The 27,146-nt window shown below is 41.1% G+C and overlaps 1 protein-coding gene across 5 annotated transcripts; it reads right to left on the reverse strand.

The window, feature by feature from the left end:
• Positions 1 to 368: 368 nt before the first annotated feature.
• REEP2 (receptor accessory protein 2) lies at positions 369 to 26,875 on the reverse strand. 5 transcript variants are annotated; one of them, XM_074552434.1, is made up of 9 exons: positions 26,705 to 26,875; positions 26,270 to 26,342; positions 22,274 to 22,350; positions 20,675 to 20,795; positions 20,006 to 20,119; positions 19,516 to 19,663; positions 19,066 to 19,223; positions 17,696 to 17,838; positions 369 to 17,130 (listed from the first exon to the last, which is right to left on the reverse strand). In XM_074552434.1, exons 1-9 carry the CDS (start codon positions 26,734 to 26,736, stop codon positions 17,121 to 17,123), a joined length of 876 nt encoding a protein of 291 aa, XP_074408535.1. In that variant the 5' UTR covers positions 26,737 to 26,875; the 3' UTR covers positions 369 to 17,120. The 5 variants fall into 5 exon arrangements, with proteins under 5 accessions (XP_074408535.1, XP_074408536.1, XP_005493133.1 ...); XM_074552435.1 differs by having other exon boundaries at positions 26,701 to 26,849; XM_005493076.4 differs by lacking the exon at positions 17,696 to 17,838 and having other exon boundaries at positions 19,081 to 19,223.
• Positions 26,876 to 27,146: the final 271 nt, after the last annotated feature.

Raw genomic sequence — 27,146 nt, forward strand, 5'->3', positions numbered from 1 at the left:
GGCCGGGGGGCCCCGCCCGCCCCGGGCTGAGGGCCTCGCGCCCGGTGCAGGTCTGACCCCCGCCATGGGCAGCGCCGCCGCAGCGCTGCTGCAGCATCGCCTGTCCCGGGAGACGGGTTCCCCGGCCCCCGCCGGCTCCGGCCAGCTCGCCGGAAGCCCCCACCGTACTTTCCATATTAGGAAACAACCTTATAAGTCTCGATTCCGGCGGAGGCTTCCCGTTCCTTATATGGCGATTCCGGCCCCGGGTTGGGGGGGCGCAGAGCCCGTCTGCAGACGGGTGCGGGCCCGCCCCCTGGCAACAGAAGAGCGCGGAAGCCCCGGGCCGCGAAAGAGGGAGGATGCTGCCCGGGCGGGTGGCACAGGAGCCTCGGGGAGCACCCGACAGACCCCGGCGTCGCCGCCGTGTTTTCGCGTGCAGAGTTCCCCCTGGTCCCCACCCCGTGTGCTCAGCTCGCACTACTCGCCTCCCCTCCGTCTCCGCGGTGGAGCCAAGCGCCGCTCACGGCGGCTCCCGCAGCAGCCTCGATGTGGAGTTTTCTGGATGGCGGCAGCACGCCCAAGGCAGGAGCTGCCCGCTCCCGAAAAAGAGGAATCTCCGGGATTCCAGCGGCCTGCCGGGATCGCCCTGCTCCGCCCGCTCCCGACGGAGGTCTGCCCATAGCGCCAGACCGGGACAGACCCCGGCTCCGTGCGCCTCATTCACGTAGCGGAGAACAGGGCACTGATAAACAGAAAGCCCCAGATACTAAATGGCCACAGCCACCACTGACTTCAGCGCGATGAAATGTGACAGCGCTCGGGGACTCTACTCTCGCGGCCTTAGGACTGTCCCCTGACGCGGCTACAGCTCTTTCCTGCCCACCCCGCAAAGCGCTGCCTGCACCCTGCACCGGCTCCGCAGGGAACCCTCGGCCGTCTGCTCGACGCAACACGCACGCCAAGGAGCCGCGCAAGAACGCTGCCCGGGCCGGGGGAGCCTCTCGCGCTATAAATAGTCGCTCGCCGCGGCCGCTGCCCCGCCCCGCCCGGGCAGCCCCGCTGCCGGCGCGCGGGGCTCCCCTGGCGCCGGGCCAGGCGGCTCCGGCGACGCAGTGAGGCCGCAGTGCGCGTGCGCGGCCATCGCGGCGAGGGCTTCCCTGCAGTGTGCGGGGCTCCGGGGGCGGGGTCGGAGCCGTCGCCGCAGCCCGGTGCTTAGGCGGGCCCGATGCCGGCGCCTGAAGCTCCGCGGCGCACGGTCGCCCCATCGTCGGGTTCAGCGCCGGACGGCCGGCTCGCCGCTGTCTGCGGCTCCAGATTCTGCCGCGGACGGCGCTCCCTCTGCCGTAGAGACGGAGCGTAAAGGCCGGCGACTTTGTTCCTCTTCTGGTCTGGCCCCGCTCGCTCGGGGCACCGCCCGCCTACGGGCACGTCCCGCAACTCGCGGTCGGTTGCAGGGCTGGCTCTTCCCCGCGGAAATCCCGGGCCGAGCCGGGCCACACAGGGCTTTATGCCAGGCGGCCTTCTTTTGCCGTGGGAAGGCAGCTGCATAAACCAGTAGCCTCTACAGCCTTTGAGATTTAAATTCAAGTTGCGAGCCACGGCAAGCCTCTGTCTGCCCGCTTTTTTAGAATATTTAGACTTTTGCCATGCGTACGTTTTTTACCTGAGTTGCTATATTTAGGGCAGTGCCTCCTACACCGATGCATTTCCACCTTAAAATCAGTGATGGACTGTAGCAACACAATGCCTCCAGGCTTTGGAGGATAGCTTCTGCTTATCTGCAGCTGCTGTTTATCAATGGCAGCTACTACACATCTGTTCTTTGGTACTTACCCTTTATGGAGAGAAATCATTCTAGTTTTCAATGCACCATGCCAAACTTCTATTTTGAAAATGTAATTTGGAGCTTTTCCTTTTTAAACAGATACCTACAGCAGGTTTTGTGACGTCCCATACATAATGATTCCAACTAGTCTGATTTTCATCAGCAAGTCATGGTTTGGAGCTCTGTTAGAAAGGGATGAGTAGCAGAACTTGACTTTTTCTACCAACACTGTAGTTTGTTTTGGCTTCTGAACATCTTACTGACATCGCATCTTCCTTGTCCTCTTTTTTTATTCTATTCCTTTTCAAGATCAGAAAGAAGTGCCTGTTTCCTAAAGAATTTCATTCGTACACTCTTGATGTTAGGCCCAATATTCCTTTACAGATATCGAAGTGCATCATTCAGACAAATTTGGTTTTTTGTCAAATTCTGGAATCACAGATGGAAAAATCTAATCTTCTTTTTCTTTTCAATTACCTTCATTTTTATCCATTTGTATAAGATAAAACAAGAGACCTGCTTTAATACTTGCAGACAGAGCAGTGTAACTAGCTTGAGCTGCACCTAAGTTACAGACATAAAGGATGTTTTGCAACATTGCACCGTTCTAGTGAGGCTTGCTGGCTTTAGGGAAGTACTGCAGAGGCCGTGGATGACTTACAACCTGTGCACTGAGCTAGGAAATTGCCTGTTGTTATGAGTTTTCCAAACGCCTCTTCTGTGTTCAATTTTCTTTTTCTGAATACAACATTAGGTATGTGAGAATTACATTGAATTTGTTACATTTTTACTATTGAGATTCAAGATCTGTTTAGGTCATCTAGCCAGACATCTGGGTTTTTTTCTAGGTAGTATGATTTGAAAGTTCAAAGAATTTGCTACTATTGACTAGTATTTGAAATGTCTTTCCAAAATGGCAGTATTTTAATAAATTTGTAACACTTCCTCTTAATGTTCCTAGTGAAAGCACAGAAATGTAATAAGACACTGCCACTTGAGCAGCCACAATTTTATTTGAAAATTTAAGTTTTGGCTCTGTCTAGTGAATAAACATGCGCAATACACTGGGTCTCCTTGAAAGTCCGTCGTTATCGAATATATTGTCTCTCAATACATTTCAGTGACAAGAAATGTATTGACAGGACATAGAGTGCAAAAAGCTGTGGGGTCAGGGAACAAGAGGAGAGAATGGTTTCAAAGTTAAAAATTACCCGAGATGAATCTTTGGTTTTATTTTGCTTGCTTTATTAGTAGAGGCTGGTACAAACTACTTTATACTCAGCCTCAACATACCTTTCAATGTTTATTTTTTCACTGTTTTTTTTTATTCAAACTAATCTGTTGTGATATTGTGCCAATAAAAGAATCACTGTGCCTTTATGAAATATGTTTCCACACAGTGGAACTACATTTTTACCTCTGTTACTTTTTGTTAACTGCTTTCATGATGGGCTTACTTCTAGGTTTTTCCAACTTGTACTTTAAATTATGCAAGTCACTTGCATTTCTTGTACACAATTTTCTAGGTAAGGGGATGGTATTTTTTGTCTCTAAGTATTCCTGAAATGTCCATCTGTCTTGAAATTTTTAATTTGCTAATATGGAATACAAAGCAGGGGTGACAGGGGGGCAAATCCTCCTTAGGAAGCAAGCTTTAGGGAAACTAAGCTTGCAGTTGCTGTGAGTGTCAGTGCTGCTGCTGGCTCAGTATCCATGGAAACTTGATTTCTCATCTTGCTGCAGGAATTAATTGAAGATCCTAACCCACTTGCTCAGGGAATCACCATGATATTAACTCACATCCTGCTATAAAGCTCACTTTAATATCCCAGATTCTCTTTTCATCAGAACAAAAGGTTCAATTAGCTTTCATCAACCTAAAAAGAAAAAAAGAAAAAAAAAAAGAAAAGAAAAGAAAAGAAAAGGCCATCTAAATTTTTACTGCCTCAAAACCAGGGCAGAGAACAAACATAGAGCTACATCTTGGAGATCTACCTCTTTCAAATGGAACTTGCCAAAAATGTCAACAACAGGAGAGGGCACAGAGTCAGGAATGCTCTATGCAAATCTCATGTCCAACATCATATAGTTACCTCTATTTTTCACCTATGCCAGTAGCTGTATTATCTTGTGGGAAAAATTCACTGTCCATACTTCAGTATCAGAACATAACTTTGTCTTCCACAATACATTCTTAAGATATACTGTGCAAAGCTTCAAAGAGAATAAGCCAAAAGGGACATTTGCTAGGGAATATTGTTTCCAGACTTCTCTTTAAAGACTTTTAATTAATTACAAACATCAGCATGTCAAGTTCCCACAAGGTCTGCTTCTGGATCAAACATCTCTGATTATCTACCTTGGAACTTTCTTTCCTCTAATTTCCTGTTGGATTCCCTAGTTGCTCCCATCATTCCTTTTCTTTTTTCCTAATCCCCAAATAATCTTATCTGCTCTGCAATCTTTTCTGTTAGGACACTGATTTTCTCCATTTTCATGTTTCTGATACTTTGTATTTAGCACCTGGTCCTTTTGTAACCATGACAACTGTATCATGATATCAGCAAACAATCTCACTATTATCTGAGGAACCAAATCTCATTAGCTTGAACTGATGTTTAGTGTCCTCTACTCAGGGGACAAGTTTTGTTTGGAGTTTTCTATATTTTATACATGAGCCAGGAAAGGCCAATTTCTTCTGTTAACCAGTATCCTCCTTCACACAATTGTCCTCCATCTTTCATTTCCATTCTTGACACACTGACTCTCCCAGACATGTGGACCACTGAAGGAATGTTACCACAGGAAAGATGGCAAAGACATTATCATAGACTGAGCATAGTCTTTGGATTAGATCAAAGAAGTTATGTTGTGTTGCTCTATTACATCTCCAACACTGACAGTTTATAAGCGATTGACCTCAAACTGTTAATTCCAGGTGCTGCAAAAACTGCATATACTAGTTACAGAACAGTTTTGGATTTGTGGACATAGCTAAACACCACTGTTTTCTCTGAATGGCAAATGCAGGCAGGGGACAAGTGAAAGTAGTATTTTGAACTGACTTGGTAGTAACTCAAGACAGATAAATAGTTAGGAGGATGAAGAAATACCATAGACCAGTGGAAGACTGCTGAAGTACAAGGACACCAGAAATAATTTCCCCTTCTAGCCGGACTTCCAAATTACATGTTGTGTTATATTGTTACTCACCACCAAGACTGAGAAATCCATCTGTGGTTAATCACAATAACAATTCTATGAAATGCTGCGTTATGTAGAGTACAAATAGGCAGCAATGCATCTGTAGAGTACTACATACACGCTGGATCAGGTCTGTAGCTCAGACCAGGTAAAGTTGCTCCTAGAATTTTTACATTTTCCAGCTGAATAGAGAAGGGAGGAAACAGCAGTAGTTGTCTTGGATTTTTTATGCTTTACCATAGTAATTTTAGTTACCATGTATACCAGGAAAAAAAAATAAAGTACTTGAATTGAAATCTAATAAACACATTAATTTTAGACATGTCACAGCAACAAATCCTACAAGCTAGCAATTATGGTGTTACAGACTCGTGTCTTGGAAACAAACCTTCAGCTCTTGCAATGAAAACAGGTCAATTTACTTTTTCTTATTCCCAGACTAAGGAAGCCCAAAGAATTGATTTTTATAGAATACAAGAATTTGACAACACCTCCTCTTGTACTTGTTAAATAAGAAGAAACACAATGCGCCTATAGTGAACTCACTCTGTTAACGTTCCCATTTGCACTTCATTTTATTTCTAGACATTAAACTTTAGTGGTACGTGAATGGGAGTTTTTTTCCATTGCACTCAATAAACATTAAATCCTTTGACAAAAAAAAAAAATCACACACATATTATCTACCTAATCTCTCACCCTACCTCTTCAGTAAGTTACGGTTCCTGAACATATATTTTTTTCCTTTCATTTCTCAAGGTTGATCTGTGACAAAAATTTAAAACTAAAGCAAAAATCTTGCTTCAAAGAAAATTTGAAGGCAAAATTTTCTTCCAAGTATTGAAAGATAAACCAATGCTTAAGTATATAGTAAGCTAAAATTCACAATCCTCCAATAGGAAAAGTCTCACAGTAGTTAAAATAGTCGTAGACTTACAGGATTTTCTTCATCTTGATTGTAAAAGCTGAGGAAAGGAGTGTGATTGTAATAACACACAAACACATCGCTAGAGGCAAGGTTCCCCTCCCACTTCATGACTGAAATAGTCCAAATCTGGATTGCATCCTTATCTTGATTTTGGATTTGCTTAAACTGTTCTATTATTGAATGCTAAGAATTTTTATTGGAAGCTGAGCAAGAACTTTAAAATCAGCATGACTGAAAACCCATTGCTGCTTCCTCATTAATATGCCAGAAGGACTGTCTGACATTTCTATGGAATGTCTGTGCTCTTGGGACTGATGATTCAGTGCAGAGCTGTTTGGAATTTCTACAAAATTTCAGCCCTCCTCCCTTCCCAAATGGCTTAATTTTACCAATCTGTCAAGTAATGCTAAAAATAATGAGTTTGTGTGCAATTACAAGGGGAAGGATGGAAATTTCACTGCAAAGTGTATTAGGTAACTCATTAGAAAGCAGAAGCTGCATTTTCAAAAGCAGTGTGAAACATATCTCCCATGCTTAATTTTTTTTTTCCACAGTTAGAAAAACAAACTATGCCAAAATTTTAAGGTGCATAGTAATACTCAAACAAAAGGAGGATGCAATTAAGAATTCTGTGAGGTCAATTTGATGAAAAGTGTTCCTTGGCTTGTCAGAGTTTCATGAAAGATAAGGAAAAAAGTGATTAGGGTTAGCAACTCACAAATTCAGTGGTCAATTCCACTGGAGCCTGCTAGCCCAGAAGAAGAAGCTTAGCCTCAAGAGCTGCCAATGATTCTAATAAACAGGTAAACTCAAAGTCCAAACCCAGTGCAGCTGTTCCTGTAATCCTTCTGCACAGGTCAACTGCTGTTGGAGTAAGTGGGGATATAAAATTGTCATAGACGTGTACAAAGAGGAAAATAACCATATCATTTTTGCATATGCCCAGAAATATAGTCAAACACTTTCTATTTACTATATAAACATTTCAGGTTTCAACTGCTGAGTTTAGGAATGGCCAATCTGAGCTGGCTGAAAAAGAAGAAAATCTGCCTCCTTCACAAGGACATCCACAGAGTTGGAAGGATGGCAGTAAGGGTTGAACTAGATGATCTTTAAGGGTCCTTCTAACTCAATCCAATCTATGATTCTTTGATTCATTGCATTGGCAGGAAAAACTGACAGCTAGGGGGTAAAAAGAGAAAGGCTGCACCTACATAAGAGTCTACTTTGGGAAGGAAAGAAACCACTAAGCTGAATTTCAAAGCCAAAAAGGATTTCAACTCAATCCAAAACAGACTCAGTCCATTACTACTTTTATGAAGTTCCAGCTAGAGACCACAGTTCATCAGCCTCAGACATATGTTACCAAAACACCAAATATAAAGATGCCACTAGAACCCTGTTAGCTGATTTCCTCTCTTATCCCAGCCACTACAACTGCTAGCTCCCAGCTACCCACTTTACCTGCTAGCTGGGTCTGTGGAAGAACAACTGTTACTGGTAGCTACAGAAAATTCTTCTCACAGCCCATTTTTACCTTGTAATTTCACATACCCTCTGCCAGTTGTCGGTACCACAGGTTTTCCAGTAAGTAAGCTGAGTTCTTGCTACCTGGGTCTGCAAGACAATTTTTATTTCCTGACCACTCTAATGTTTCATGCCTAGGTATAGCAGCTACGTAGTACTGATTAAACATTCGTGCTTCTGCACGTAGACCGCGAAAAAGATATTCACCATTCTCTAACATTGCACACATGAATGCTTTCCAATTTCTGTCTTCCCCAAAAGTTATTTGCCATTACAATTCACATAGGTCTCCTAGATGCTTAACAGCAACAGTATCCTGCAGGAACAAAAAGGCCACCTAACAAATACACTTGTGATAGGTATCCAACTCCTCAGTTAACAGCTGGGAAGCGGACACAACCTGAGAGTGAGGAACATTTATGTTCCTGTATAATGCCAGGATAAACCAGATTCCCAAAATTTGCCTTATTTTTAAGGCAAATAGCAGAAATAGCAGGACTTTGTGTTCATTTTCTTATATTTATTCATTCAACAATGGAGAGGTGGAAAGGCAGAAGACTAATCACATAAGACATGAAGATAAACTAAAATTATTTAGGAGCACAATTTGAAAAGATAACAAAACAGCATTTTTTAAAATAATATCCACAGGCATCAATAGCAAGAAACTGGGGCATAAGGGGGGGAGAAAGGTATGTAAACTCACTAAAAAATAACAAAAAGCCATACCTTCAACTAATAAATCTATAAGCCTATTCTGATGACACACAGAGATTTAAATTCAAAGTATCTGAGACATTTATCTGTCAAAATAAACCAAAAATAAAAAGTGAATAAATAACTTTCAGAATCTATCTCTCTCACCCACATCAATAACTAAACCTTACCACAGCAACTTTTTCTTTAGAGGTGCCATCATAGACTTGTGATCAGTTGTTCCTGGGAGTACCACTTACCAGAGAGACCCACATGAGACAGTAGCAAGAAGTAGTGTTCAAAATTTAGTCCTTAGATGATGCCTTTTTGGTCTCATCAGCAACCTTCAGCAAGTTGATAAATAAGCCTAAATAGATATAGTAAAATGAGCTTTTCCAAATAGTCTCTAACCCGAACAGAAGGGCTGTCTTTCCATGTGTATGACCCTGATACATCAGAAGGGAACTTAGCCAGGAAAGCCATTTCTAGTGGAAATGTCAAAATAATTGAGAACAGAAATAAGGACTAGTTGCCATCCTGTGGAACAAGAGCACATCTGCATTGATAAAACCTTTTGTATTATACTCTAGATAGAAATGGAAGGTAAGCAATGGGCCGTTTAAAATAAGCACTTCAAAAAAGAGACTGTTAAAAGATACCTAAGAAGAAAGCACAACACAAGACTTAGGTTTTGTACATTTAAGTCATTATACAGCAGCAAGTGACCAGACTTAATGACCACAAAAATTAGTTACAGATTTTCAACAACTCCTCCTCTTAGGAAAACTCTATTAACTCAGTCATTTAACACCACGGTGCTTCAGCACAAGGGTAAAAAAGTGACAGTGTCGTAACGAGGCATTTTCCAATGTGTGTTTAATTCCAAACTACCCTCTGATCATCAAATAAACTGAGCAGTATCAGACACAGGACACTGGACTAGCTGAACTAATTCCGTTTGCGTTGGCCTTTTCTCTGCTTTCCCTTTTTGGCGGAAATAGCCTTCCTGCACTACAATGGCTCCAGGCATCAGTTACCATATTCTTGTAGTAAATACAGAATGGTCACAATAGCTGTTGACAAAATTAATTTTACAAAAATTAAACAACTAAATGACGCTTAATTCTATTTAGTTCAATATATTCATCACCCCAAATAAGCAAGCGATAGCAACAATGTTATAATTTCCATTCAGTTGCTAGATTCCCCAACAGAATCCTTTTTCCCTAGGAAAAAGGAAAAGGTTGGAAAAAAATATCTGTGCTTTAGTTTTGGCTAAACTTACATCAGCACACTTCCTATAAAACCAACACTGAGTGTTGACAGTAGAGAGCCTTTATGTTAGTTCTATACAGGCAGAGATAAATTAACTACATACAAGGCTTAGTCACAAAAGCCAATTCCTAACTCCCTCAACAAGAAGTTAATTTCTTATAACTCTTTAAATCATTACTAAATGTTTTGTAGAATGCGCTACATGCTTTTGGGATGGGGCATGTCAGGGCAATCCATAACTTGTACTTGAAATTTAGCACCTGCCCAAAAGCACTGTGTTGGTTTACATAAGGCCGATCATATGATGGGAAAATAGAAACATATTCAATATATTTTATTCTTCATGTTTTTCCCCCTGATGTCGGACATTGAAGAATCCCCAGGACTATTCTAGATTCTGTTTCTCTTTCCTACAGAAACCTCCTGGTATGTCCTGGATCCTCCTTCAGTCTGCAAGTCTCCATCTATGCTGTTGCAAATAAAGGAATTTCTCAACATTGGAAAGAATCTCATACTGTTACATTATGTTCTAATATCAGCTTTCCCACGTAAGAATGTCAAAATCCCATGGACTCATATTATCCTGTATGGTTAACAAATATGAAAAGTCAAGTTTATTTTGTGAAATGCGTGCACCATTAATTGACTTTAAAAAATAACCAAAACAACAAAACAAACAAAAAAACAACCAACCAAATCTGCGTCTGTTCTTCAGAATGCTAACTCTCTGTTGCCATGGTCACAAATTACCATAGTAACATTAGATACATCTGTATTTTTAGATTAAAATTGCTTCTCTTTTCAGAGAAAACAGACCCAACTAAAAGAAAATACTCATCCTTACCAGGAAATACTACTAAAATTCAGAGTATAAAGTAGAGGAACACACAGCAATTGGTTAATTACAAAAGCTGGCGGGGGGAAGAGGGCTGCAGGGAGGGGGTGAATCACAAACATTGCCATTTTCAGAGCTGCTCCCTACAGCTAGAAAATGGTTTGAATATACAACAAAAATTAAAAAGTGAGGACAGTTATTCTGTAACGCTATTGTCTCAGCAAGCCTTACTGGATAGTGGCTCAATAAGAATGCCGAGAATAGCCTTTTCAGTCAGAGGTTAATAGAAGTATTATTTCATGAAATATTTCTCCATTAGAACCCCAGCTTGTTTCCCCTCTCACTCCCAAGGAGGACCTTCACTCATACCTAGGAAATATTGCTGTTCAACTGCCATAATTGAACTAACTGTTACGAGACATGTCTCTGCTCTCTCATGTTCAGTGGTTTTATGTTATGCTTATACCCTCTAGTGGACAAAAAGTAATTCACAACCCTCCTAGTGCCTTACTGCCTTTAGATCAGCACTGTGCTAACAGGGAATTGAGGATGTTAAAATGCTGAGTCAAACCCAAGCATCTCTAATTTGAGATTAATTTCAGAAATAATCTAAGAGTCAGAAATTATGAATTAATTAATGCAATGCTTCCCCAAATAAGGCAGCAACACAAACACAGAAAGTTTATATTCAATACTAGGTTTGACAATCATGAAAATTTTTCTTCATTTTATAATTTTAGTCAATTTTTTTACATCTTTCTTTCTGGTAAGTTACTAAGCATTACTTGTGATAAAAACTTAGTTCCTTGGTATGTAAAACTTTATATGCTTGCCATTCAGACTAACTTTCCTCCCAAACCTACTACAAGGACCATGACTGAATGCCCTACCTTTTTAAGTCAGTATAGCAATACTGTGGCCAGAAATGCTTTAGTGTTTTACATATTCTCAGTCAGTCATATATTACAGAAGACTTGAGCTTTGCTCCTTTAAAGTTCACTAATTTTTGCATTATTCCCATAAATGCTACTTCTAACATGATCTTGTTAAACGCTGACAGAATGCTCTTGGTCCAAAGGGTCTGCAGTAAGCACATTTCAGCCAGAATCCACTGCAAGAAAAGGGAAATATGTCAACCTATGCTATTTGCAATAGATACTTACATTCCACCTGCGAATCTAGCCTTAGGCCTTGTTGTACCAGTTACATGTATCAATCTCGGTCATAGGTTTAAATAACAAAAAAAGGCTAAATTAAAGCTCTAATACAGTATATTTCAAATCTCCACAGTCAGTAAAATGGAAGCCAGCCCTTGCTTAATAAGAATAAACATAAAAAACATAAACAATTCACAGAAAAACAGGAGTTCTGAAAGAGAGAAAAAGTAACAGATAGCTTGCAAGGTGCTTTAGGCAAAGATTTTAGGCATATAAATAGCAATGACCTGAATTTACCTGCAAAGTTGCAAAAAAAAAAAAAAAAAACCAAAAAAAAACCCTCAAAAAACCCCCAACTTGCAACTGTTTCTTTAGACTTCATATTATTTTAATTCCTATTATCATCAGAAATAGAGCACTAGAAATTCTGACATTGAATTGTGGGATTCTGCAGATAACCATGTATATGAGCATAGCTAAGCCCAGCATTTGGTTCACCCAAAAATGCAGGCTTTGGCAGGGGACAGAGGGTAGAATTTCCCAGGCAAACATATCCTCTGAAGCTTCCTGCTACTGCTTCTCCAGTGTAATGCATCTACAAAAGAGACCAGAGATGCTTGATATTCATCTGGTCCTCCCTGCAGATCAGCTGCCTGCTGAAGTAAAAGTAAAATTTTATTGCTCTGAAGGGATGAAAGTTTGAAGAATCTTAATGTATGTAGCTCAAGTCCCGTTTGAAAGGGATGGGGAGGTGGGGGAAAGCAAAGGGGGAAAGAGGGAGGGAGGAGACAGAGACTGACTCCAAGCAAGAACTCAGGCTCAAAAAAGAAATCAAGCTCTCATCTGTAGAATGCACAGTTTAAGTGTTGCTTGAGGCTCAGAAAGTTAGCAGTATTTACTGGACAGCTCTGTAATATACACAGCTCAATTTCTACTCTAATGCTATCTATCAATCCATCTGTCTCACAGGAAAGGTTCTTAGCTGCTATGCAGTTATTGTCTCCATTTACTGTTGATACCAACTGTTTTCACAATTTACTCTGCATACCTAAAGATCTTTTTTGAGACTCTAGGCTTCTTAACAGTACCTATAAGGAACATAACAATGGAGTTATGTTTATAGTGTCTTGCAACAGAGCCCAATTCCAGATGAAAAGTGACCAGGAAACATTTCTCCTCAATAACACTAAAAGGCATTCCCATGCAGCATATGCATTTCTGCACATATTATCAGCCCTTAGGGTCAACAGATTCCAGACCAGAAACAGCACACAGGAACTGGCAGTGGGTGGCTCTGACTGAGTTGCAAGGTTGAACCAGATGACCCCCAGTGGCCCCTTCCGACTCTGACACCTCTATGGTTCTACAAGCTCATGTAACTTTGCAGCGCTTTTCCTGATTTTTCACATCTCTGACTTTGCAAGACAACTCACAAAGCAGCACCTCAAGGTGCTTCAGCCAGATAGCACATTACAAATTCCTAGTGGCTAAAGCAAGAAAAGCTATAGTACAGACCAGTTACATAGAGATGTCATTCAGCATCTGCCCAGTAAGCAGTAATGTGACAATACAGTGTCCCCATTATAATACAACTTTTTCCCCAGATTTCTCTCTTAGGGAGCAACACTTTTCAGCATTATATGCAACTTTGGAAGACAGAAAGGAAACAGCTCAATTCAACAGCTGCTCTCAAACACACAATGACACTTCACAGTTAACTTGTGAGCCTCCTTGATACAATGCTCTATGTGGACCAGAGAACCAGCATAGTTCTCCATAGATATCTTACTTTTCTCCTAAGGCACTAAATTTCCTTATTAATTTGATTAAGATTGATTAATTTGATTAAGCTGATTAAGATGGCACAGAATAAATAACCATTTCTGGAAAGTTGGTGGTTCTCTTGTTTTCCAGGGAAGTATATTGTGAAGGAGTCATACTTCCAAGAGCAATGTATTAAAAAAAAAGCCCAGCACTGCAAAAGCACAATGAGTGGAAATCAATTCACGAAAATGAGGGAAGGTGAAACTTCCCCAGAAAAAGCTTTGCAATTCTAACACCAGCACCCCTCTCTATATATATGCTCTACATACCAAGGAAATCATTCTAGTCTAAAGGAAATCAGTTCCAGAAATGTAAAGCTGGAGAATCACAAACTCCATTTTAAAAAAGTAGGTAACAATGATGTTTAGGTAAAGTGTAAAGGGTTAAAACCTGACAGTTGTCTCCCCTGTATTTTCATATTTCTTACCCACCATGGAGGATTATTGCCAAACAAGAAAACACTTTCCCTTTTATGCAACAAATTATTAAGTTTCTTACACAGGAAACCCCATTTCAGTATTTTCCAACAGCAGAACACAGACTCATCCTACTACAAAGCATGAAAGTAAAACACTTCTTTTCAAAAGGCAGTCATGGCTTCAACTTTGTATGTCATGGTACAGGTATTTTAGGATAACCATTAGGCACATGAAGTTTGACACACACATACCACCCTCTTTAGCCTCCACCTTCAAGTATCATTTTCTGTTACTGCACTTCTCTCTATGGCCAGGCAGATTAGAAAAAGGCTCTAAACATTTACCAAACACAACAGGGTTCTACTGCTAGGTGAAGATTTAACCATTTGCTTAATTGCATGATGAAGCCCACAGATGATACTGAAGAGAAACTACATTCCAGCATTTCCTGCTGAAAACACCGAACAGCAGCTGATAAAAGCATTTTATCAAAACAGCACATTCAGCGTTCTCATTAACAAGAGAAATTCTATGCAAGACAGTGCATCCAATGCAGAACTAGATCTAGAAGCTCACTAAGAGGTCACGTGGGTGGTGGTAGATCTGCAGTGGCTTTGATCAAGCAAAGTACAATCTAGCAGTCACACTTGTACTACAAGAAGAAAACAGTATCCATGCTAAGACATTGGTCTTGCTCTGGGTAAGTTCTGCTGCTTGACATCATCAGCTTCATATCACACACTAGATAGTCCCTGACTCTACTGTAGACTCCCTCTTGCAACCAAAAAGCCAATTCCCCTGTATAAAGAAAACTCAGAGTAAAACTGACCTGTATTTACCCACAAGCTAACGACATCAAGCATCAATGCTAAGTAAATGCGACTTAGCACAGACCCCAGCTCAGGAAGACAAAGACAAATCCAAATACCAGAACTGACTGAATCTTCAGAAATTCTTCCTGTGCTTCAAAACAGAAAAGCCATTACAAATAAATGAATTCTAGAGAGGATTCTGGAAAGTTGCTCTGTGGAAACCCAGTAATCATAGACTATCACAGTGCATGCACAAGGAAAGGGCAAGAAGAACAGCACAAGGGGAGACTTGGCTTCCAAATCAAGTCCCTCACAATGATTTACATAAATAATTTGATATGCACAATTTTAATTTTGAAAAAAAAAAAAATCAAGAAACATGGTCACAGACATACTAGGTATATAGAGAACAATGGTTCTCTCTCACTCAGTACAGTAAAGTCTAGGACAGCAATATCTCACAACTGGATCTTCCACATAACCATGAAAGATTTTATCTGTTGTCTGGAGAGAGGAATTTCCTTTGGAAACAGCAAGTATTCCTGCTTCAGGACATGCATTTGCATGTGCTGGTAAAACACGAATATGAAGTTTGCTAATAAACTTAAAAGGAACAAAATAATTGTGGGGTTTTTTTGTTTTTGTTTATGAAATGCAGAGCCAAATCAAGCATTTTCTACTGGCTTCTGGATAAGGCCTTGTGGATGATTTAGGACAAATATTTCTGACAAGACGCAAGTTTCTAACATGGACTGAAAGTTTAAATTTTTTAAAGATGCAAAAAATAGCAAATCCAGCTTAACTGGCTTCCTGAAATAACTGGTGTATTCAACAGCAAACAATTTGTCACCAAGACAGTGGAAAACAAGAAAAAAACTCAGTCCTAATTTTCACCTTTATACACTTTTGAAAGGCTATTCTCTAGGTCAGAAATACTTGTGGAGCATTAGCTGCAGAAGTGCTTCTATACCTTGTCAACAGCAAAATACAGGGCTCTGTGAAGAATTCACTGTAATTTCAGAAATGTGACAACAAAAGTATGGGATGCAAACACCTGCATGTAGGAGCCAGGTTCCTTTGATAACTAATTTCAGTGAAAATTAAGACCATCAAGTATTCATTCAGACATCCATGTCTAAAATGGTGCACCTTCATTATCGATCTTGATAACAAGAACCCAACTCTTAAATTTTCATAGGCTCAGCCAGCATGTGTACAGGGGTTTGCCCCTGATAAACGTTCAGGAGTCTAGTATGGCTTGTCATTAAGCAAATTTTCTCTCTAGCACTACAACTTCCTTCCCACAATACATATTCTATATTCCTTGTAGTTTTCTATCCCAAGCATTAAGTATTGCTTGAGTCTCAGGACACTGATAAGCACGGCACATATCAGACAGAAAATCTGTGCAGGATAAAGCAAGAGGACAGATTAATCAGTATTTACCAGTATTGTGCCCTAGTGCCTGCTTTTTATCCCCCATAAACGAAATCCTGAAGTTAGAGGAACTTGATTGTTAATAAATCAACTGTTTCAGTTCTTATGTCCTGAGGATTGACTCTCCTAAAGCTGAGAGGTGAGGGCTTCTGATATTCTCAAGTATGTTTGCAGACTATTTTGAGACAGATTTTCCCCAGACATCTGCTAGAATAAAAGAATTTGTCTGAAGTAACAAGCAACACAACGACATGAGTTCAACCACTAAATGGCAAAGCGAGTATGCTTGCTATGGAACTGCACGAGACTCGCCTCATTCTGATGCTCTCAGTGGAGTCAAAGTGAGCATAAGAACCTGAAATAAAATTCAAGCAGTTTAAAAAAGAGCCGAAATCTTAGAGATGTCACACTTTCCTTCTCAACAGTAACTCCTACCTACTCCATCATATAATGTGCATGTAATAACACATTTCCTTTATCAGTTTTTCAAATTATCTCCCTTTTAGAAAAAATTATCACCTTCCAGAAAAAATAAAATTAAACCCAATCTCTTCATCTTCCAGTATGAGTAGTGGGAATCTAGCATATACCTCCCATGAGCCAGTCCTTTATGTTCTAAAGCACTCAGTATATATCACTTCAACCACTTTCTCAAAGGCAATGGACATATCCATTCTTAAGGAATATGACTCATGATGGGCACTTCTTAACGACACACAGCTGCAGGAGAATACCCAGAGCAAGAGAAGACGTTTTTGAGAGCCACCCACCCTATGGAACTCCAGTGTCTAGTATTTTTCCAGCTTCTGTGCAATGGATGTCTTTAACCCTAGTAGGTTTTTCCAGCAAAGATTCTCAACTAGAGTTATACAGTGGGAATTCCAAAGCATCTGGCTATGTACAGACATATCAGCATTCCCTCCAACAGAGAGATGAAAAGGAGAAAATTCCTGAGGATTTGTATCCTCTCCTCTGCTTTCTGAATCCCAGCCTCCCCCTTGCCTTGGAATGAGCTCTGTAAAGCAGTATCGGTTATGTACAAGAATCTCAGCTCCCTTCCTTTGGAGAGTTTCCCCATAAAAAGCGAAAGGCAAATCCCAGGACAGAGACAGGTGCTGGAGGGGGCAGGTCGCCTTAGGATGACTCGCCAGAAGCAAGAGAGCCAGCAGCTTTCTTCTTAGGGCGGGCTTTTACACTTCTCACGGGAAGCTGAGGAGAAATAAAAAGAGGCATCTTAGGCTAGTTTATTTTAACATCTAAATGTGTAACAGAAAGATGCAAGAATGCAGAGTGAAAAATAAGACAAAACAACAACAACATGACCCTAATAATGTCATCTGTTTTCTCAAAATGTCTGTTTAACCATTCTTTTTTTTTTTCTCAATAAACAAATCACTCAATATATCCATCAAAGAGCAACCAGAAAAAGGCATTCTAGAACAAGGTATGTACAGTAGTAAAATCAAAGCTGGCTGTCCAAACAAAAGGTTAAACACAGATATTTCTGACTGGTAACATTCACATAACATTTCACTGCTCCAACTTTTCTGCTTCTTAACGTCCATCACCAGTGCAGTTCTCTGAAAGCTGTAGAAACAACCTGAACTAATTTGCACACTTTACTTCTGTGTAGATACTGGTAAGAAGAGCACATTTATTCATCTGTGATGCATTCAGCCCTGGCTGGAAATCTCAGAGATCTCAGTCAAAGACCTCCTACAAGTCCTGCATGTGACCCAAAGACCCAACAATCTGAGCATAAATACCAATATACCTGCAAAGGGCTTTATTGGTACTTCTGTATTCACAACAAACAGCAAAGAGGAGTTCTTTCTGTCTTTTCATAATTTCACTTTGAAAAGTCCTCACTAGGAATCTTACACTCAAATTTTGAGCCTCTTGTTTCCCTGCTCCTGTCTAACAGAGAAGACAAGAAAGAAGAGGGGTCAACTCCGAAATAAGCCATAGAAAGATCCTAGTTAAATTAAAATGCATCTTTGGACAGAGATGTCTGTTTTTGGAGAAAATCAAGAGCCACCTGGACCTGGTCCTGGGAACTGGCTCTACATGAGCAGTGGGTTTGAACCAGGTGAATTCAGAGAACCCCTCCAACCTCAATTATTTTGTGATTCTATTACAAGGAGCACTGAAGCACATGCAAAAGTTTCCCATACACTGTAAAATCAGTTTAACAGTACAACTTAAAATCATGCCCTAAGCAATTACTTTCCTTCAAACTATTTCATATTTAGCCTGAATAGCTCGACAATGTGAGTCAGTTATATAGCATTCTTTATCTTAGATAAAAATAATAACATTAGAAGTCCAAGCTGAATCAACCCCAACTTCATAAAAAGGGAGAAGCATTTTATCATGTACAAATCAAACCATAAGAAACACGCCAGCAAGTGTCAAGATCTGGGAAGTAGCACCTCAAAAAATATTTTCTACAAAACACAGATGAAAACACCTGGAAAAAAGATTGCTAAGCTCAAGTGATTCTTGGACACAACTGCATCTACTTTCATGTATGGTTTATTTGAATAATAAGAAATCAGGCATCTCATATCCCACTGAATGGCTGTAAATACCTTGGATCATCATGTGAACATAAGGAGATAGCTGAGCAATCACTAGTTACTCAAACTTCAAGAACAAACTCCAGGAATGGGGTAGGTAGGACTGGTGTAATTTCCCATACCTAAGGTGTAAAAGTCAAGGGAGGCCTAAGAGGGTACACAACTGCTGCATTTAGATCAAGAGAAAATGGCTGTCCCAGGGATAAATGTCACTATTATGTATTCAGACTGCAGTAGATAAGAGAGAGGACATTGTCAACAAAACATGTTAAAGATATCTAATGCTCCACCCTTCAATACAAAATCCAGATGAAAGAAAAGCTTATGACAGAGGCTTACAGGTTCTGGCTTATGACAGAGGCTTACAGGCATGATAAAAATGCAAAAGCTAGAGACAAGTATAGCAAGTAGATGACAAGTCCTCTGATGTAGGACTCAACTAGAAAAGACAGTCCAACAAAATTTATATATACAGCTTCTAAATGCTGACACTATAAAGCTATAGCCTTTCAACCAAGCTCACAAATCAATGTCAGTGCTGAAAATTATCTATACACCAACTCACTTCAGCTTTCATCACCTTTTTAGGAGTTTTGAGACTCTGGGTTCGTTTAGGAAGTTTGTCTCCTGCATCTTCATCTGATGGGTCTGTTCTAGCATCTGACGGAGTTCCATTAGACCGATGTGCCACACTGCTCTCCTCTCCCGAGGAGTAACATGAAGCTAAGGAACAAGAGCAAAAGTTTTAGCAAATACTTTTAAAGAATCTCATGAGGTTTTAAATGGCCCATCCTCAAGAAACACATGACAGAGAGACCATCTTGAATAATGATTATGGGATAAGTATGGAGTAAGTACAGAGATGTATATTAAATAAGAAGGTTCTAGGGAAGACAATGCAACTTCTCACAGATAATTTACAATCTTGTACTCCTTTCTGAGACCCAAGGCTCAGGGAAGCCCTCCTGGCTCACTATCAGAGGTCTCATACAATGGCCCAGTTGGTGCTCTGTACCTGAGTCTTCAATAGTTTCCAGAAGACTTGCACCAGAGGGGTGCAGCTGTGGATCACGGCTTCGCATATGCACAGTATCTTCATCTCGGATCAGAGTGAGATCCTGCATGCTGAAACTTCGAAGCTTCTCAGACAAAACTCCCTGGCCCTAAGAGGACATAAAATTAGGGTGAAAGGCACCTCACCAAGATCATCTCACATGGAATCATTCATTCAGAAGAGGAACAAAGGTGCCCTATTCCCCACTAGGGTACTCTGAAAAAAACAGAAGTGAAAACAACAAGAGGTTAAAGCAAAATCCACTCCACTCCCCCTCTACTTTTTCTAAGTCAAAGGATGGGATTATCTGCAGGGCAAACTGGAAGGAAGGAAAAGTAGGTTGCTGCCAAACAAGTACTAGTATCTCTAACAGACCCACAGCACCTAACTGCTGGTACACAAAAATAAACTGCTGGAGAATTCATTAATATTACAGAAGGCACTGCATTACCTTTGCAGCTGCAGTAACCGCTGCATTGGCAGCAAGGTTTAACCCTCTCTTGCCAACTCGCATCATGGTTTCGTAGCTCTTGTCACAAGCCTGAGTAATGTATTCATCAATTTCCTAGGAATGCAACATGGAACGTGGCATTTAGTTGCTCGTTACAAACATGATCAAAGTTTCCTCATCATCACCCTTAAAAACACAAAGCTCATCTCTTTTTTCAGACTATTAGCATCAGGTGTCATTGATCATATAACTTGAGTTTCTCTGCTAATTACAGAAAACATGTAAATGCAGCTTTAAAATACAGTATGCTATTTCCAAATTATAACTACTGAAACAAAGCAGTTGTTTATACCAACAATGTGATAAAACAGACTGGCTACAGAACATGCTCCTCCTATCACGATTCAAGAGGCTTAACTACTGACAGTGACTGTAAGGGCTCATGACACTGGGTTAGCCAAACATGCTTTCTAAGCATTAGGCAAACTATTGGCTACACTGTAATCTTCAGTAAGCTGCAGTATGACATCATTGTCAGACACAGAATCATTCTACATTCACTAAGGTCAGCACAAGCAAGATTCATTGATTTCAATTTTTATTGTGGCATAACTGAATTAGAAGTCAATCAAGTCCCAGACAGGTCAGTATCTTCCAACAAGCAAGTACCTTCTCCTTATTGGAGAGCGTTGGGTGCACAAACTTCCTGTAGAGGACACTGGAGCCCTTTGTGTAAGGGGAGAGCAGCCAAATCACAAATGCGATTTTCAGCTCGAAATAAAAGGGAAACCTGAGAGAAAGAGGAAAAAAAAAAAAGAAGAAGAAAGAGAAAGATGGAGAACTGGAATCAAGATCAGCACAGAGACAGATGGAGATAACTAGCAGAGAGCAGCACAGGCAGAAAGAGTGTAGGCAAGGTAAAGGCTCAGAAACAAGAGAATCAATTATTCAGGTCAGAAAAGCAGAATCCTTTTTAGAATCCTAGAACATACCTTCTTCGAGTATCATTTAGTCTTTCATCCATAGCCATGAAAACTTCATAAACAGGGCATCTCTCAGCCCTGCAAACACACCAAATTACAATCTGATAGCTACTCTCATAATTCTGAAGTTTCTTCAGAGCGCATCCACCGGATGTTAACATCACATTATTTTCCCTTCTCAGTTTCCAAAATTTTCAACTTTGTATCTTAGTAATGTCACATTGCTGCTAAAGCTGATGGCTGTTTCTGAAACTTCCAATAGGTACTCCTCAGATAAGACACAAAAGCAGGGCCAGTGTAAATGAAAAAGAGCAGGCAGAACGTATGCCTGTCCTCTCTAACCCTTACCCAATAAAGTCTGAGAAGATACAATAGCAGAGATTAAAACAAGTGAATAGAAATTCTCTACTGACTCAATCAGTAAGAAGAAACTCCTGTTTTCAGAAGTCCTTTATGTGAATAAGCTGAAGTTCTTACACTTTCTCAATCTTTGTCTGCTTTTCAGATTTTATGCAGGTAAAAACAAAGCTGCTGAGCACGTTTGTATGGCATGTATAGTACCTCATGGCTCTTAAGAAGATGAAACTCTTGACTAACATTGTTTCAGAGATGTACGCAAAGCTCACTAAACACTAGAACTAGAAAAAACACTAGAAAAAACACTAAAGCAATGAGGCAACTGAAAATACCCTGTTTCAAAGTTGAAGCCCTCTAACAATGAATTGTCATTTTTGGAGGCCTCCATATTGCCAAGCATGACACAGAGCATCGAATGGAGTAACAATCTGCTTTCTTCTATTCCAGTCTGTCCCATCCTTCCTAGAGAAAGCCAAGTTCATCATGCAAACCACTCATAGCACTGACATGCGTGTGATCTGTTCTTCCACATAAAAGGCTGTCAAAGCAAAATAGGTCCTTTCCTTCTACCACTTTTAAGGTGTCTTTTAGACTATCATTATTTAAACTGTACCAGTTCACATTTTCAGCTTCTCAAAAATATTTCAAGTTATGAATGGATGAAGATCCTTTTACAGATACTGTGCATTTACCCTAACTTCGCAAGCAAAGGAGTTGAAGCAGCTAAGACAGCAGATGCTACCCACAGTATCTCGAAACCTGCTAACTCTTCACAGGGACTGAAAACTCCTAAAGGAGACAAGATTTGATTTTCTTAACATCCTAACAGTTCTCCTCTCTGCTTAAAAAAAAAGGCAAAAAACCAAAAAAAACCCACAGCAATAACAAAAAAAAAAAAAAAACCACAACGTGCCGCTAAGGAACTCACCAAGAAAGAACAATGTCTGTGAGTGTTTCTGCAGTGGTGAAAAAGGCAAATACAATCCAGTACATCATCCACTTCACCTGCAAAAGAGCAGTTACTCAATGGACACACATCAGAACCCAGAAAAAAAGTCAAATATCTTCTCAGTATAAATGACTCATCTCCACACATTAAGACGGATTCAAAAAGAAGGCATATATAATCTGTAATGGACACATACTAAACGGTACATTTTGGTCTGAGAAAACATGTAGGATAACTGTGCTCTAAATAAACACAAACAGATACATTGATGAACGCATGCCCTGAAGCAACATTATGGTTCAACAGCGTTAAGGTCCCAAATGACCTATCCAAAAGGATTTATCCATTCACTTGAAGTAAAGTTACATTCTTCCATATATCATGAATACCATAAAAAATATATATACATGCACATATGTAAAAGCTTAAGTTTCAGCTGCAGCCCTGTATTTTCCTGATGGAAAAAAGAAAAACAACAAACCAAGCAACATATTACTCTGCGCTAACTCACTAGTAAGCATTCTTTGCCTTAATCATTACTCCCAGAAATCCCACAAGCAATTAATTTTTCTTTTTAAATAAAGGCTCACTGGGAGAGGTATAAAAGCAAAGAACATGCCACATCAACCTAATCTACTTGTTTAAGGGTTAGAGTAGATGTATGTACTACTATGACACATTTGGACACCTTTTATCTATCTCTCTACTTCCTCACACCCTTATCTGGGGCAGTATTTCTTTCAAAGCACAAAATAACTCCCCCCTAACAAACACAGATACACACTGCTGTTTTGGTAACTGGCTACAATTCTACAAGCTTAGAATTCACTCAGCTTACTCCTCAAGAGGAGTCAGCTGAATTATAATGGAAATTGCTAGTTTTTCTATCCTGTTGAGAATTAAAAAAGAGCATAAGCAGCAGATAAATGAAGAGGACACCTCAATTAAAAGCAATTTAACACCCTGAGTGTCATCAAGAATTGGAAAAAAGGACTAAACTGAATCAGGGAAATGCCACATACTATATCCATACATTAATCAATCGATTAAAATGACACAAACAATTACGTTCATGTAATAACTTGTTGACAATCCTTGCAAATACTATAAAAGCAGGTATTTCCCCAACCCTGCATGTACTGGAAAATTTGGTGATCTGTTCTTGAAAGACTCTCCACAAGTTTCTCATAAAAGAAAATTCATCTGTCTCCAGCTGCTCTAATACAGTGATGAGTAGTTAATAATCCAAATTATTTCCACTTTACTTCAAACCTTTTCACAACAGAAAATAGCAAAAACTTGTATTGTATAGCTCTCTCCTGCCTTTTTCTTTTCTTGTATCATCAGTTTGGACAAGACCAGGAGCCATTCAGCTGATCTAAAGCAACTTTTCGAAAAGAATGATTAAGTCCTCAGTGCAGCAACATGAATCAGCTCTTACATGAAGAAGTGTGTGAATAATGATAAATTTAAGTTTGCAAAAAGGTATCCAAAAGGGTGACAGATTTCAGAAAGCCTATACACCAGTTAATCTTACTTCAGCATTAGGCAAAATGACGGTAATAATAGCAATAAAAGCAATTAACAAATACCTACATATATATAATAAAACAAAGATTAAGGGCTTTTTTCAGAAAAAAAAAAAATCACAGGTATAGCAGAACTCTTATGTTTCCATAAGACTCTGCTAGCTATAGTGCTTTCCTTACAGGGCAAGGGTATATGAAGCTTCTAAATAGTTTCTAACAGGCCTATACAAACACTTAAAGAAACAAAATCGTCAGGGATAAAAATGAAGGGACTATTGAGGATTAACAATTGGTTAAAAAAAAGGAAACAAAGGATAAAAGTAAATGGCCACTTTTCACAATGAGGAAAGTTACCAGTGGAATCCCACAGGAATCTGTTGAGATCTGTGCTGCTCATCTTCATGAAACATCTGGAAAAGGCTGTGAATAGTGAGATGACAAACTGTGCAGAAGATACTTTTCTATCCAAGAGATTAGATAGGAGTTGATTAAAGGATTCAAAAAAGGATCCTGATTGAGCTCCAGCTGACATTTTGTCTCTAAATGGGATTAAATACAAAGCAATGAATTTACAGTGTCTCCTTTTTCCTAGTGAAAACTATTGCATTTACATATATTAGTAGATTTCACTCAAAAGAGGTCACTGTCGGCAGCCTTAGTGTAAGCTTTGTGTTTATTTTTCACTCTGCTTTGTGTTTTATTTTCACTCTGCTAACAGAATGTTCAGAGTATGAACTGAGAACAGAAAACATTGTTTTGTTACTGTCTAAATAAACTTCATGTTCACATCTTTGATACTGGACACATCTCTCGCCTCTGTCTCCTTCTGGCAGCCTTCACCCTATGCTTTAAAGCCAAGGAAAAAAAAGAAGTATAGCTCCTAAACTAGAAGGATCCTAGTTTTAGAAGTCCCTACGGATGATCAGAAACTAAAAGAAGAGAAAGCAGATGGGAAGAAGCCCTATTTTTTTCTTACAGATTACAAACACCTTCCAAAATTGTGGGTTGAATGAGGCTGCATGTTTTTTTCAATTTACTAAAAGGAGGCAGGTGTCATTTGCTGCTCACCCTGATGATGACCAGCTTCAGGCACATATATAGTCTCCCGAACTTGCATCAAGAACCTAAACAAATTCAGCAAATGCGGAAGCAAAACTGGAATGTAGACTTGAACAATGCTGAAGACAACACGTAAAAAGAAAGAAATTGCTCTTAGGACAATCTGAGCTACGAGAAGTAGTTTGCCACAACTGATCAAGGATTTATCCTGAATTTTTATCATGGTGGTAGAGAACAGTAAATTAGCACTGTACTCTGGTGTCACTGATGAACTGTTTGTGGCAGCTTTGTCTACGTCAAGTCAAGCTTCACTACACTACTTAAGCACAGATACACCTCTAAGACCTTTCTCCACCACCAAACCCTAACCAATTCTGGTTCTTAAGCACTATGAGCAGGCAGCAGTACATAAAAGAGCTAGATTTGAAAATGGGCAGAACAGCATTCAAGTTTTCTGCTGACTTTTCACATGAAGAACATTTTGAACAGATATTGCCCCTTCTGCTACATTTTCTCCTGTCTTTCTACTTGTGTTGAAAAGGAAGAAGTGTTTCAAATGTAACTGAATTAGACAGATGGCAGTCCAACATCTAACTGCTTATTTCCGATGCGGTCCTCTCAAGGAAATATTATTAATGTGCAAGTTTTCGCAGTTCAAATAAATTTTCTTGAACCACTCTGCTGCAATCCAGTTAGCAATCCAGACTAACTACTTCAGGAAACCTATACCATTGATTCACTAAACAAAACCCAAAAATTAGTGCCATACTTTTCCACATCATAGGTCTTGTCTCAAATGATCTACTCAGAATATCGCTTCAGTAAGAAGGCAACGCATTACCACAAAAAACATCGGGTGTTGTAAGTATGGTAATTGCAGCAAGGGTGTAGACAGAGAGAGGGAAACGGTTTCAGAAGGGAAGGAAAATGAAGTTTTAACCAACATAAAACACTGATCGCAAGCAGATGGCAAGCAAAGTTGATAGAAAGCCACAAACTAAGCAGGATTATTCAACCCTTTGGAAGAAAACAAAAGTAGTACTGAAAAAGCAGTAAAGGACACAAAGCAAGGATAAAGTTACAAGAAAGAACTTGTCCTGGACTTTCATCTGCTTCCAGACTGCAGTGTTTCCCCCACTTTCCCCTCCTCACTCAGCATCGCCTGAGAAAATACAGCCCACATTTACGGGTTGAAAGCTCCCATTTCAGTAAGCACCCATCCTTGGCAGCTTTTCCAGAGACGACTGGAGCTGCTGCTCGGACGGCCTGGCTGACCCGAGCCCCTGCGGAGCCGGAGTGCCATCGTCCCGGGGACAGGCCGGGGGCTTTCGAGGCGGCCGCGAAGGACGAGGCGGGCGCTGCGCCGGCACGGTGGGCTCGTACTCACATATTCCTTTACGTTTTTCGTCTTCACGGCCTTGTAGGAGGAGTACGCGGGGTAAAGGGTGCCGAAGATCAGCCTACGAGAAGAACAGACCCCTCAGCGCCTCGCGACGCCCCGCACCGTCCCCGGCCGCAGTGGCGGGCACTCCCCCTGGGATGCCGGTGCCGGCGTGATGCCGATCTCCGGGCGGGGCTCAGCCGCCCTCACCGCGGCACCGCCCGTGGGCCGCAGCAGCCCGCGCGAACCCGCCCGTCTGCGGCCGCAGCCAGCCGCGAGGGCGCCCGCCCCCCAGCCGCCCCTTCCCGGGCGTGGGGTCCCGCGGGGCAGCACTGACGCCACCGCCAGAGCCCCGCTCTGGGCCGCGGCCCCCGAGGGATCACCGAGGAAGGGCCCCGCCAGCGGCCCACACCTCCCCGCGCCCCGGCCGCACGCACTCACACCACGAGGCGGGAGATTATCCAAGAGACCATGGCGGCACCGGGCGCGGCTCAGGGCTGAGCAGCGGCGGGAGGCGGCTCTTAAAGGACAGGTTCCTGCAGCAAGCGCAGCTCCGCCCCGTGTGCTCGCATGGGAGGAGCCGACGCGGCGGAGGGAGAGGCCGCAGGGCCATCAGCATCCCGCCGCGCTGCGGAACCCCGGAGGCCGCCCCGCGCTAGGGGAAAACCCCGCGTTCGCTCGCACCAGGTCGGGAGGTGCGGCGGGATCCCGGGAACGGAGCCACGGCAGCGGAACGGCAGCAGCGAGGTAGACGAGTGGCCTTGTTGGAACGATGGCAGAGAAGCAACATGCGCAACGTAAGGAAAATTACAGGAGAGTGCTGAATTGAGATCACGAGCACTTGGGAGGACAGAGTAAGAGAGACAGCAGAAGAAGCCATCTT

This window comes from Zonotrichia albicollis, chromosome 15 (assembly GCF_047830755.1).
Source record: "Zonotrichia albicollis isolate bZonAlb1 chromosome 15, bZonAlb1.hap1, whole genome shotgun sequence".
NCBI lineage: Eukaryota > Metazoa > Chordata > Aves > Passeriformes > Passerellidae > Zonotrichia > Zonotrichia albicollis.